Source organism: Lepisma saccharinum, chromosome 10, assembly GCF_977018435.1.
Source record: "Lepisma saccharinum chromosome 10, izLepSacc3.1, whole genome shotgun sequence".
Taxonomy (NCBI): domain Eukaryota; kingdom Metazoa; phylum Arthropoda; class Insecta; order Zygentoma; family Lepismatidae; genus Lepisma; species Lepisma saccharinum.
Genome location: NC_139238.1, coordinates 33,227,988 through 33,241,965, shown reverse-complemented (window position 1 = coordinate 33,241,965; position 13,978 = coordinate 33,227,988). Strand labels below are relative to the sequence as shown.

Here is a 13,978-nt window from a genome sequence, read left to right as displayed (position 1 = left end):
CGCGGTGGCCGCTTATCGCGTGACCCGTGGTTCAGATTCAACCATGAGGCTCTCCGTAAGAGTGAATTGCGGCCATTGTGTAGGTGCATCCGTCATATGTATGACAGGGAAGTGGCCTCTCTAGAGGTGTACCTGTCAAAATTTTGCTTTCAAGAAGCATTGTAACAAGGATTCCTAGCGCATTCTGTACTCTTTTCTCTTCCTTCGGCTTTACACATTGAAAAAGAAAATTAAACAAATTAAATTTATTATGCACTTCAAAAACATCAATTGATGGAATTGTGCGTTTAATTGTTTGTTTCTTGGTTCATTGATTGAATGTTTTTGTGTAACTGAATCAAATATTAATGCATTTTCTTGCATATATTCATTCATTCGTACTATACTTCGTATTTCTGCCACTTTTGGATAATCGCGAAGGCGACAGTGAATGGCGATAAAAAGAAACTGATTAAGGGATAATCACAAACACACACGAACAGGACGTAACACAAGCCCAGCAGAGGAATATACTGACTGTGGGAAGTGCCAGAGCCTCGTTAGTCTGAAAAAATGCAGTCCAGGGTGCACTGCGAGGAAGAGATTTTGTCTAAGTGACTTCAGAGAAGGTGCCCCTTTAACCTGGTGCGCGTGTGTTTGGGTGTAGTTGTAGGTGAAAAGTCTATAATTGTTTATTGATTTGATTTATTTTACTTCGCTTTTCTGCCAATTTTCGCTAATCGCGAAGATGAGGATGAGTGATATGCTGAAATTGATGAAGGAACATTTACAAGGAATGCCCAGGCGGGATTCGAACCCGCGACTCCTAGCATCGTGGCGCGCTGTGCTAACAACTCCGCCACGGAGGTCGGCTGTACACCATTGGATATTTGTGTATCCCCATCTGCTACTCCTCTCCTCTCCTTCAAAAAATATTTAAATTATGATACTGGTGTATTCATATGCAGATGGTTCGAAAGCAGACACAAAACCGAGGCAAGATCGAGAATTTCCCTTCGAAACCGAGACAACGGAACAGTTACATGCATAACGAGACGAGACAAATCTCGCTCCGCCGCATTTCGTTTCTAACAATTATGCCTTGACACTGATTCGAATCCAGAATCCTCGATTTCGTAGCACTGTGAAATCTCGGATCCTTGATTTTGTAGCACTGTGAAATCTCAGATCCTTGATTTCGAAGCATTGTGAAATTTCGGATCCTTGATTTGTAGCACTGTCAAATCTCGGATCCTTGATTTCGAAGCATTTCGAAATCTCGGATCCTTGATTTCGTAGCACTGTGAAATCTCAGTTCCTTGATTTCGTATCACTGTGAAATCTCGGATCCTTGATTTTGTAGCATTGTAAAGTCTATTATCCTTGATTTCGTAGTACTGCGAAATCTCGGATCCTTGATTTCGTAGCACTGTGAAATCTCGCATCCTTGATTTCGTAGCACTGTGAAGTATCGCATCCTTGATTTCGTAGCACTGTGAAATCTCGCATCCTTGATTTCGTAGCACTGTGAAATCTCAGATCCTTGATTTCGTAGCACTGTGAAATCTCAGATCCTCGATTTCGTAGGACTATGAAATCTGGGATCTTTGATTTCGTAGTACTGTGAAATCTATGCGTGAATGAATAAAACTAACTGCATTTGTTTTCTCCTTTCAGCTCTGGCGAGTCAGTGTAGTGCCCAGGAACTAGTACGAGTCCTGAACGACCTGTTCGCTCGCTTCGACAAGCTTGCCGCGGTAAGTACTCCTCCTGACATAGCTTTGCTTGTGTTTTGTGCAGTAAAACTGGTGTTTTCAGTCCACTTTATGCGCAGATGGGCTAATTGAAACTGATCTACAGTCTGAATTGGATGCCTGGACCATTGTGTGTCTCCAGCGGGTATCGAACCCTGGACTTCTTGATTAGAAGGCGAAGACGTTATGTACTACGCCATCGGGGGAGTCCTAATGTACTCTACCAAGATGAGAAAACTCCGGCAAACTTGTGAACTAAAGTTGACAGACATTTGTTGTTGTGACCGAATGTTCCCATGTTGCCATATTTAGGTGTATCTTTCCTTCCTTGCTTTTTTGTAAAAAAAAAAAAACCCACCACCTTAAATATAAAGTCACCACTACGGTTTTCCTCTTCGTGGTGATACAAACGCTTGGCACATTAACAAAGGTGACGATGTGCTGAAAAACGTCGCACTTTGACAAGACAAGGTCTGGATTACATGGTAAGCAGGTGATTGCATCCTCCGCTTTTTTCTGCTCGCTTATGGTTGAAAATTTTACGACAGCGTCAGAGGGTTTTACTCTTCTTTAGCTGTAATAATGCATCTTCAGTACTCTTTGAATTTTCACATTATAGTGCCGGCTGCCACAATTAAATTTGTCCCACTCACACCTCTGGAGCCCGTTCGAAGAAACGGTTTGCACTGAAATTTGGTGAGGAGGCTATGGAGAGCATGGGGAAGCGATGGCTGACGGAAACATAGTTCAAATTTTCACCACCAGGTTGAAATGTGGCATTGAAATCTGGTGCATAGTGTACATCACGGGAAACCCTTCGTGCGCCCATTGTTCACATTATCTTATGCTACCAAAGGGTCGTTCGCGTTGACAGGGAGCATATTGAACCCTGCTGTAGAGTACAACACACATAAATTTGCCGTTGCGTAGATACCAATTTTCGTCGTCTCCCTCTCTCTTAGTATCACGTGTTCTACCCTGCTCGAAAACCTTCGCTATTGTTGCCATATTGTCATTCCATGCCTGGACACACTCGCGCAAACATCATTGAAAACAATTGAATAGCGCTCCAGCTCGCGGTTCACACCGTTCGGCAGGGACGGTAATGTGGCAATATAGCACGGCGTAGTGGTTGCTTCTTTATGCAGTGCATGTTCATTGGCTAGCTAGTAACTAGTGTTGCCAACTGTAATAATGAAGCACTATTTCTGTCACGGAAGGGGAAAGGCAGGTAAAATGACGGTGAGTTTTGTTGGATTGGAAGCACCATATTTTTATTTTATACTAAGTATTTTACGTTGTGTGCGTGTATTGCGTGTGTGTGTGTATGTGAAAGTGTGTGTTTGTTAATGAACGTTAAATTCCATAATGCTTCCAGTTCTGTTAAAGTTGAAATCAAAACCCTTGCATAGCCAAGCTCGGGAAATTCTAAGCAACGTGGACGAGTTCATGAAGGAGGAAGCCAGTGAAGGTGTTAGCATCCCAATACAGCATTTTGGCAAGAGAGCAGCGGCTGCGACTGGAGTTCCTGAACGAACAATCAGGGCTATCATGAACGAAAGACAATCTCTTGAGATGTCAGAAGGCCCCTCCACATCATTCCACACTCCCGGGAAAGAACGACAAAGACCAGCGACCAAATCGTCAGTGGACGCTTTCGATGAAAACGTTATCCGTAGGAGCATATACGACTACGCTCTTAGTGAAAATGAAGTGCTGACATTGAAAAAATTGCATGTCAAATTACAGGCGGACATACATTTTGCGGGAAGTCAAGAGAGTTTGCGACGTTTGCTGCGAAAGATGGGATTTAGGTGGAGGAAGAGGAGGCTGTCTGTCATTTTTGCTGCTTAATGCGATGCATATTGTTTTCTGTGTTAAAATTGCCATGCTTTGATGGGTGACCAAGTTCATAGCAGGGCCGGCGGAAGGGGAGGGCGAACCGTGCCACCGGCCAGGGCGGCAAAATTTGAAGAGAAGAAAAAAATAAGCCTATTGAAAACTGTAGTCGAGCGAGATATTCTTTTGCGCTTAATAGTATTGAAATAGCATAAGAAGTCTCATTATTTATTTTATATTTTGATGTTTTACTTAGGAATATATTGATTTTCAATTTCCCGTTGCTGCGTAATGGCGGCGGGGGGGGGGGGTCGAAATGGAGCGGCATCTACCGCCACTGCCCAGGGAGGCAAAATGACTAGCGCCAGCCCTGGTTCATAGCAAGAGAAAAAGCCGCGCAGCTTGTCGTCTAGTGGCAGTATATGTACTTGTTATTGTTTTGGAAGCCGGCATCGTTTGTAAATGTAGAACAAAGGCAACCGACTTTCGCCGATCACAGAGAGGAAATAATAATGCTGCTTGAGGAGGAGTGTTGTGGTCCAATTGTCGAGGTTTAACACGTTGGCATGTTGTTATCTGCCGTTGCAGTTCCATACCAGTGTATACGGGTTTTGGGAGTGAACAGTTAGAACGCCACCAGTGCATTAATGCAATGGAAAATAATATTTTTATTTTATTTTGTTTGAAGTCACTCAAATAAGGAATCGTATGAAGAAGTCTTCTTTGCAGCATTTTTGGTAATTTTACGTATGTGTTAGTTCATATTTTGCGAATTTTTAGTCTATATGTATGTAGCTACATACAAAGCCACTCGTTAGTACATATTAATCCTAGTCCTGGTATAATGCATGACGTTTAAAACTCAACGTTAGATAGACCTGAATTCTCTAATTTCCTTGTTGTATGTAACAGCTGTGCATCGGCGCACTGCAGCGATTTTTCTATCTGCTCCATTAGCAACACTGCTTCTTTAGTTCTGTCGCGCATCACACGGCAGAAATATCTGTGCTGGACTCTACCGACATAAGCTCAAATTACTTGTTGGTATTACTTCAGCGCCACATTTCAACCTGGTGTTGAAAATTTGAAATACTTTTTTTCTTTAGCATTCCGCATGGTCTCCATTCGCGATTAAAATTACCACCTGAGCGCTAGTGTCGCTTCCAATATAGCTGCTCTATGTAGGATAAATCTTTGTTTACATTCAGCAGTAGTACGAAATAGCAGCATGTTGTCATGGCTGATATGGAAGAAACTTTTAAATTACGCGATATTTTTAAAAATTGCGAATGCGATGTGAATTCCAGAAACTATAATGAAGGTGAAGTTGTGCTGAGAACGAAGCATTTAATTATGATAGGCAAAAATAACACGGAAAACGCAGATGGAAGTAATGTATAATTGTATACGCACTGGTTCTTCAAAGCAGTGCTGTATCGTCTGAACCTCATGTTGTAACTGGGGTTCTCGGAAATTACTTGAAAATAAAGAAATTGAAATTAACCTGTACTTGAAGAGCTGGGACAAGAGAAAATTGCAAACATATCATTGCAGTTCTTTCTCGAAAGAGGAAGGCTGGTTTAATAATAATATTCACGATTTCATGACCAGGCTATCCTCACTGAAAAAGGACATCGTACTGAATGAAACAGCTTCATTAGCATGCCCATTTTCTCTTTCGGGTTACATTTAACATTAATTCATTCTCAAACTATTTTCATCTTCTCTCTTAATCGACTGTTCACACATACATAATAAATACATGGACGCATTGGGTAAGACGCTTCATTACTTTTCCAAAAAAAGAGCTTTTTTTATAAAGTACAATTTAAAACTTTGCTTTCATTGTAATATATATTTATCTCTCGAAAAATAATGTGAGCAGACTCGTGCATTCTTCGTAATTTCCTTGCCGAATTACATTGTTGTCCCCCATGCCAATCTTCTGTCAATCAATTACGTTTTCCCTGAGATATTAACAAATTTCATTTTGTTGATTCCACGGGGTGGAAACATATGAAAACTTTTCATTTGTTCTGACTCATAAAACGATTTAGAGCAAAAAAAACTGAACAGTAGACCTTACTCTTCCGCATATTCCCCATGCTTTAAGTTTAAAGGACTTAACACAACGTATCCTACATAGAGTAGTTCCTGAAAATCCCACCAGATGGCATATCGGTTAATTTTAATCGCGAATAGCCTCCATAGGAAGTTTCAGCGAAATCCGATGCTTCAAACGACCTCCAGAAAGCTCTGATCAGAGCAACTTTTATTGTGAGCACCCGGTAGGAAGATCTCCAGTTCATATAAATGTTGATACATGTGTGTAAGTAAAAAGTAAGTGAGCTATGGAAGTGAGCGCATATTCATTTCTGGAGTACTTGCTCTCGTGACTTGAGCACTTGCTTATATTTATGTCCACCACTTAATATGCTTTTCTATCATATTTCCAGGAAAACCACTGCTTGCGGATCAAGCTGCTTGGGGACTGCTACTACTGTGTGTCAGGGCTACCAGAAGCGAGGGACGACCACGCGCACTGCTGTGTGGAAATGGGCCTCCACATGATCAAGGCCATCCAGTACGTGAGGCAGAAGACGCAGGTTAGTTGAAATCAAGCACCAAAGGAGGAAGAGAGAGGTGCAACGACACAAGTTATGTCGTAGGAAAATTCTTATTAGTTCTCTGTTTAATGGGTATGTACATGTTCGTTTGATTCAGTACTATCACACGTATAGGAGCACCTGTATGGTCATAGAAGATATCTAGTGTTATCTCACATTTAGGTATGATAATTTTCTGTGCGAGGTTGTAAACTCCGCAAAAATAAACGGGTTGGTAACGATGGGAAAAGATAGAGATTTTTATTTCTTTTTGTGAAGTTATCAAAAAAATGGAAGAGGACATTAATGTAAGTTTAAGTTTGTGTTTTTTCAAGACATTTTGGTGAGTAATCTTGTGATTATCTACTGTTATCTAATCTGCTGCAAAGCTGGAATTTAAATGAAGGATACGACTTTACAAGGCATGTGCATTGTAAGATTCTTAATGGAAGTGTTCTTTAAACGTGTTGAGTCAGTAGTGCTAACTTAACTAGTTTCTAGTTAGGTCAATTACGGTTAATAAAGTTAATATAGTAACTGAGACTATAAATTAAACCCAGCAAGCCCTAGATGTAGAAGAATTCTCGTACTCCTAGCCGGGGATGTAGCAGGGGTCATGGCCCGGCAAGAAAAGTAGTGGTTCATACCACATTGAGGTATATTTTATATTCTTCGCGCGCGTTTGCGATGGAATGGGTGGCAATATCACGACCATATTATGTTTCTGGTACATATACGCTGTCCCATATATCTCTGGAGCAAGGCAGCGCATAGCGGCAGAGAGGGGGTGGAATCAAGTGAACAAAGCAAAGCAGTAAACGCTGCTGCTAAGGCTGGTAACTGCAGTCGCTTCCCCCTCCACGCAATCCCATTCCTTCTCACATGTTCATTGGTGGAGCCGTCTCGCGTCACTACTTGCACAGAGACTTGTTTTCGATCGCTGGCTTCACATATTTATATTACCTATTGCAACAAATATATGATGGAACAAAGAGTCAGCTTTCGAATCCCTGGCCTGGTCATTGGTGTTCTTTGTGAGTGTCCCTTCATCAATTTCATCATTACTCCTCCTCATCTTCGCGATTAATCAAAATTGGCAGAAGAGCGAAATAAAGTAAACCAAATCAACCCTTCTGAGGAACATTTCAGTGATGAGAAGCGAATTGTGTTAAGTAATGTTTCCTTTAAGAGATTGTTGCGATTGAATCCATTTTGAAATAAACTGAGTAATATTTTTTTACCTTCTTCTCTTGTCCAGTTCTTTTAAGTGAGACAGGGACATGTTTTAAGCCATCACCCCTCCCACCCTCTCGTCCAAAGCTACATAATTCCAGTATTGGATCTGGACTTCTTTTCGAATAAGATTCGTTCGTGTGGCAGCGTGTCACAGCTGTGTGGGACAAGTTGATATATGGACGCATTTGCCCCTCCCCCCCCTATCCAGAGCCACTGTTGCGATACCCACTGCATCTACATTTCAAAACGTTAAAAGACAAATCGATCATTTCAAGAAGAGTGATTGTTCGCACTGCATCCGGGGTCCATGGAGATATCTACCCCCGGAACGAATATACTACTATAATTCGGCTCTCCCTTCCTACACAAATATTATAGTTATGCTTGTTAATCCCCCTTCCGACCCCGTGAGGAACCCACAGCAAAAATTATATCTATTTTGTCTCAAATTCACACAAACCTCTTCAATATTGTATCATGTGATGTACTAAACAATTTTTACGTCATGCAGACAACCGTTACTTTGATGTCGCACTCACAAAAGATGTAGATATTACGTAGAATTGTAAATGAAAAATGCAGACTCTACTCTTTAATGTTTCCTTGCTGCAAAAGCAGATATGTGTTTATAGAGTCAACTACGCTAATAACGAACCCCTACGGATTCAGGTAACTAGTTCACTACATCCAAAGTTCACTAAAATCGAAATGCCTTCCCTTGCCTTAATTGAGTGGCAGGAAATAAAAGACCTAAGGCAGAAATAGTTTGGTATAGAATCTATTAATGAAAAAAATATTAAATCTATCTATCTATATAGTATACAAAAATGGATGTATGGATGTTTGTTCCGGCATAACTCTCGAACGCTTGGAGCAATTTCAACCAAATTTGGTACACATATGACTTACAATCTGGAAAAAAATACTGTGGGGGTAAGACACCTCTGGTACTCCTAGGGGTTGGGGTGCGAAGGGGTGACATGTAGAAATAATCGAAAACGACTGGTATTAGTGTGGAATCCATAGCTTTCGGAGTCGCTAAGATGAATAGTGACACTCCCAATGCCGTTCATGTTCCTGGAGGTGAAACTAAAAATGTTGATTATAATCACGTTTTGAGCTAAATTAATAATTTTACTTTATAATTTGTATACTGTACTTATACTTTTAAATATCTGTAAATATAATTAGTTACACTTTGCACTATAGTTAGAATTCATTATTTTCCTGTCTAATAGAAGATTGGGATAAATAAATACCCGGGCAACGCCGGGTAATCAGCTAGTACAATAAAATATCAAACTTAAAAACAGTTTTTAATACACTCTTCATTTACTGCACCTTGAAAAAAGTCTTACCTGTGCCTGCTTGAGACATACTGTTTTCTTATAGGTCTTTCTCTAAAGTCTGTACTTTTTCTATAATCCATTTGGCATTGTTCACATACCCTAAGCACCTTAGAAGAGTGCAGGACCTTCCAACGTTTCTTTTACTGTACACATTCTTCAACACCCTCACACATATCGGTATATGTCGTACTTGGCACCTTGATACTATATCAGCATTAATAAATAATGTATAATAGCCTAGGTATTTTCAAATAATAGTTATAAATTATGATGCGACTTCCACAGAAGGGTTTGTATACTTCTAGCTAAGCGAGCAAGGTCCTTTCTGATGGCCTTCGTTCGACTTGTAATCAAGCGTTTCCGGGTTCGATCACCGAAGGAGGCACATTGCACAGCGGTTCCGAAACCCCACGCAAACTGTGGATCCATACCTGATTGACCCATATTTCCCAATGCCGTAGTGGTAAGGCTCTCGTCTTGTAATCAATGGGTTTTGAATTCAATCACTGATGCAGGCACATATCACATTGGTTCCGAACTCATTTCAAATTGTACAAGCGGTCCCGACTAGCCTATTTCAGCATAAAGTGTAGGCTACCAAAAGCTTACCTTTTAGAGCGAGCAAGAATTTGAAAATGTATTAATGAATATAAGTACGTTTAGCCAATCCTCTCTCTCTCACACACCGTAATAGATGAACCTTTACCCCTTGTTGCCACCTCCTTGTCGGGAGTGGTTACGCAGCGCGCTTCAAAGCCAGTGGTCCTAGATTGGAGTCCTGGGTAAGATATCGATGCTTCATCCATTTCATCAATGCAGGTTTCATCTTCATCGCTCCGCTTAACCCACAGAAGGGAGAAGCGAAGTTGAACAACCAAGTACAAACGTGCTCTTTGCAATGGAAATTTGAGAGCATCGCGACCAATATCGTATTGCAAAAGAACATCCGAGTAGTCACTCAAAAAGAGGGGGAAACATATTCTTTTGGGACTTTCCAGCGTCTTTCTCGAAATGTATTCACTGCAAGGTTCCCAGAGAACAATATCTTGCCAACTTCACTCGCAGGTTCATTTTTCCTCCCACCCTTACGAGCGCTAAGTGGAAAGCAAATCTTGAATGCTTGTAGCTCGACTCAAAACAACCCAAATGGGACTCCTTTGCATTGCTGCCAGAACCAGTGAACTAAATTTCTCTTTGATACGTTAAAAATTACCCATTTTTATAGAAATTTTTCCTTCATCTCAGCAAAATTGATATCTCAAATAACTTCATCAATAATAATAATAATAATAATAATTGTCATGGACTTCCGAAAGTGGGGCAAGGTGGGGCCACGGCCCCCCTGGAAAATGAATGTCCACCTAAAAATTATATATTTCAATATATTTCACACAATGTCATTTCAGTCACAGTAATTTATATTAATTATTATAAATTCGTTGAAGAAACATGATAAAATCAGACTGAAATAGTGTTTTTTGACTGGGCATCACTATTATGGGGGGAAATATGCCTCCTTTGCCCCCCTGGCAAAAAATTATCTTGCTTGTCCCTCCCTGGAAAAAAACCTGCGAACGTGCATGATAATTGTTACAAGAATATATTTTTTCATTGGCATAAGGAACATTTAATTTACAAAATTACTAGGATTGATTAAATGAAAATAAAATGAATGACAAAAAATACGATTAATGATATTATATTGTTAACTTTACAAAAATATACAAAATATTAACATTTTCATGGCAATTATTAACATAAAGTTAACATTGTTGTGCTTGTATAATAGTTTTAAAAGTTAGATAATGAAAAGCTATTGGTTTTCCAGCTGATGAATACATCACGGTCACAGGTAGGGTCAAATACAGTGCATACATAAACAGTGCACACGTCAGGAATGCTACTAGCCAGAATTTTGCTTTCTATCAAGAGAATTCTGCAACTGTGCTGATGTTCGCCATGTTTCTTCTTTTGATTTCAGTTGGCACTACATTCTGGAAACAAACAATTTCTGTATCTACAGTGCAAAATAGATTTTCTTCATATTTGTCCCAGAAATACGCGTATTCCACTAACTGTTTGTCGGTGTGTTCCGTTAGGGCTTAAAAAGATAAAGCTTTGTTTGATTTGTTTCATACTATTCTATTCAATTAGGTTTAAAACGTGCCTTAAAATAAACATACGCATGTGTTCAGACTTAAAAACTTGATGTTCAAGCTTTAATTTTTTAAAAAATGTCGACTCTGGTCTTTGTCCACACATACAATTTTTGGTTTTAAGAAATGTAATTACCAATCCAACAGTTCGTGCTTGTTGCAGTAATAAATAAAATGTAAATTGTTAGTTTGGTACTTTAGTATTATACGGACTACCTCCAAATCGTATTCCTCCAAATACGATTCCCACTTATGGAAGCTAACCTAACCTAACCGAATGACTCATGTTTGCGAGGGGAATGTAATTTATCGTAGACAAATGAGGTAGTTCGTATGATACCGTTAGTTTCTTTGGTATGTCATAATTATTTTCATTACTGTCGCAACGTACAGAAAGGTAATCATTATTTGCAAACATTGCTAGGCAAGAATACATCAGGGAGTTACAAACGCTGAATACAAATATTTAACGTCCTGTGGGCGTGTACGATTCGTTGTTCTGGATCTTCTTTTTGTGTTCAAACGAATTAAGGCGAAAGTTCAGTCTGTCTAAGCGAAATTCGATTAACTTCTTGATTCCATTTTTGTCCCACCCGCCTAAAGCCCAGTGCCCCACAATCCATTTTTGTTTTATTTGCTCTCGTGCTGCCATCTCTCGGGGGAATAAGGCTGTAAGGAAGCGGAAACTTCGTAAGAAGTTTGTGAATTTGATTGGACATCTTCTCGCTAACACAAAGTACAGAAGTTCTTGAGAGTTTTAAAATGCTCTATTTGAACGTTTCCTGAGTGTACGCAGAGAATGTAGTATATTTCAGATATTTATGTCTCGGAGAACACCACTTCCGTGACACGCGATGAGCGGTTCACTAACAATGTCGGCACCAAATCAGTGGCGGATCGAGGAATAGTACTTTGGAGGGGCAATTTTCACGCGGAAGTAAATTCTAACAAATTACGTAGATTTTATATAAACAATATATAGCACTACTCCATGCTCTGTAGGTATTAACGTTCGCAGGATGAAAATAGCGATTCTGGTCCGAATCCCGGATAAATTATGGATATTTATTTTCTTATTCGTTATTATGTATTTCCGTTGTTGTGATAAACCTAAAGATATAAAGATACGACAAAAAGTGGGGAAAACGAAGAAAGAAGGACCGTTTCTCTGAAATCGTGTCCCCCCCTGTTGAGGCAGGAAAATGTAATAATATACATCAATCCTTCCCGATGGCGCAGTGGTTGCGTCATCGCCTTGTACTCAAGGGGTCCCGGGTTCGATACCCGGGTTCGAATCCCACTTTAAGCTGTAGGTCCAGTCCCGACTAGCCTTTCTGCGCATAAAGCGGACTTAAAACAACAATTCAATCAATCAAACATCAAGCATTCGATCGTTATTTATTTATTTTTGGTGTGAAATGTAGATTACTACCAAAAGACCTCAGTACAGAATTAGGGACATATTATTATTATTATTATTATTATTATTATTGAAATTCGGTTTTACGATTTTAGAAAATATTTATAATAACCATCCGGAATGTTTTAACCCGTTGCTCGACAGCCCTTGAAGGGCCTTGGCCTATCTCCCGACTGCCAGTCTCCCTCCCACAATCCTACCTAGAGTTGTGGAGATCTTCAACCAGAAATGGGGTGACGTGGAGTCAGCACGTCGAACTCCCAGCCGTTAGAGGAGAGTTCCGAGATCAGGTTACGCTACTCACTCGTAGCTCCCCAATTTCCTCACGATGGTGGGTTGCCACCGGTCCTATACACGGGTCGAATACCCAGAGAATGAGCACAGGCAGACTCGAACCCATGCCGTCCCGCAGTCGGAGTCCAAAGCACAGTGCCTTCGACCGCACGGCCACGGAGAAGGACTACACATAATACTATTCAAATGTAATATAGTGTGTGCAAAAACCTATAGTCTAGGCATTTGGAAAGGCCGATCCCCCCATCGCCCTCCCCATGGATCCGCGGTTGCACAAATGGTTCCAGGCAGTGGTGCAGAAATGATTATAGCTACATTGTACCCTCAAATTTTGCGAAGAGTCACAGTACGCACCTTAAATCTTTTGATCCGAATTGTATCCTCAAATAATTTGACAGGCGCAAGATTTTGGTACCTAAACGCAAATAGTTGTTTTTGGTCTGCATCTCCCTATCCAAAACAATCAAAACTACCGTGAACCTATTATGCTGCAACAGTGGCGTACCCAAACGGGTTTGTGGGGGCTTATACCCGCCCGTTGGCCCAGTATTCCTAAAAATAGAACGTCTCTCGCTTTCTCCCCTTCTCTACCTTTAGGCGCGGTCTTGCTCCTGAGATTCCCGGGACTAAAAAAGTATACGTAATCTGCCCCCCCTTTCGAAAATCCTGGTCACGCCACTGTACTGCAATGTGATGCCTTTTTTTTCAAATCGGACTGTGCTTTGGAAAACTTAGATAAGAAAGTAAGAGACGGGACTTGAAATGGAAATGTTCACGAAACATTTTCCTTCCGCTAATATGGTGCTGTATTTTTTGGAGATTACAGACTAGTAAAATGGCGCGCTGTATTACAGTTATATACCGGTAATAGTTCATATTATAAGATTACATAAACATCAAATAACATGAAATACATTGGACACGAGTCTTCTGGAATCTTCTCCCCTTTTAAAATTTAAACAGACTGAACTTGTGAATGGATAGTCAGCCTGCCCAACTGGGGATACCTCTATCAGTACAATCGAATCCACAAAAACCGTACGAAAATAAAGAAAAAAGTAAAAACGAGAACTACAAGGCACGAATGGATGAATGCAACATGGACGCCATAGAATATAATAGGTATTTATTTAAGCAGACTATAATGTGTACTGTTAAAGGGTATTAACAATTTAGTTCACAATAATCTAACTAAGGTCGGAACTTTTCCGGCCTTGTCCCTGCATAAAGCGGCTCCGGGGTTCACCCAACCTCAAATAAATGGTAACCCTGGGAATAAAGGCGACCGGAGCGTCGTGCTGATCACGTCACCTCCAAAATGGCCGAGATCAGGAATGTGTGCGGC

At 40.4% G+C, this 13,978-nt stretch overlaps 1 protein-coding gene across 3 annotated transcripts in view; it reads left to right on the top strand.

Annotated features, from left to right (window-relative positions):
- Ac78C (adenylyl cyclase 78C) overlaps nt 1–13,978 on the top strand; it is a 464,534-nt gene that overhangs the window by 400,552 nt on the left and 50,004 nt on the right. For all 3 annotated transcript variants that reach the window (XM_083129709.1, XM_083129708.1, XM_083129710.1), the window contains exons 8-9: nt 1,657–1,736; nt 6,029–6,178. In XM_083129709.1, the coding sequence (XP_082985835.1) occupies nt 1,657–1,736; nt 6,029–6,178 (230 nt within the window). The remainder of the gene's footprint in view (nt 1–1,656; nt 1,737–6,028; nt 6,179–13,978) is intronic.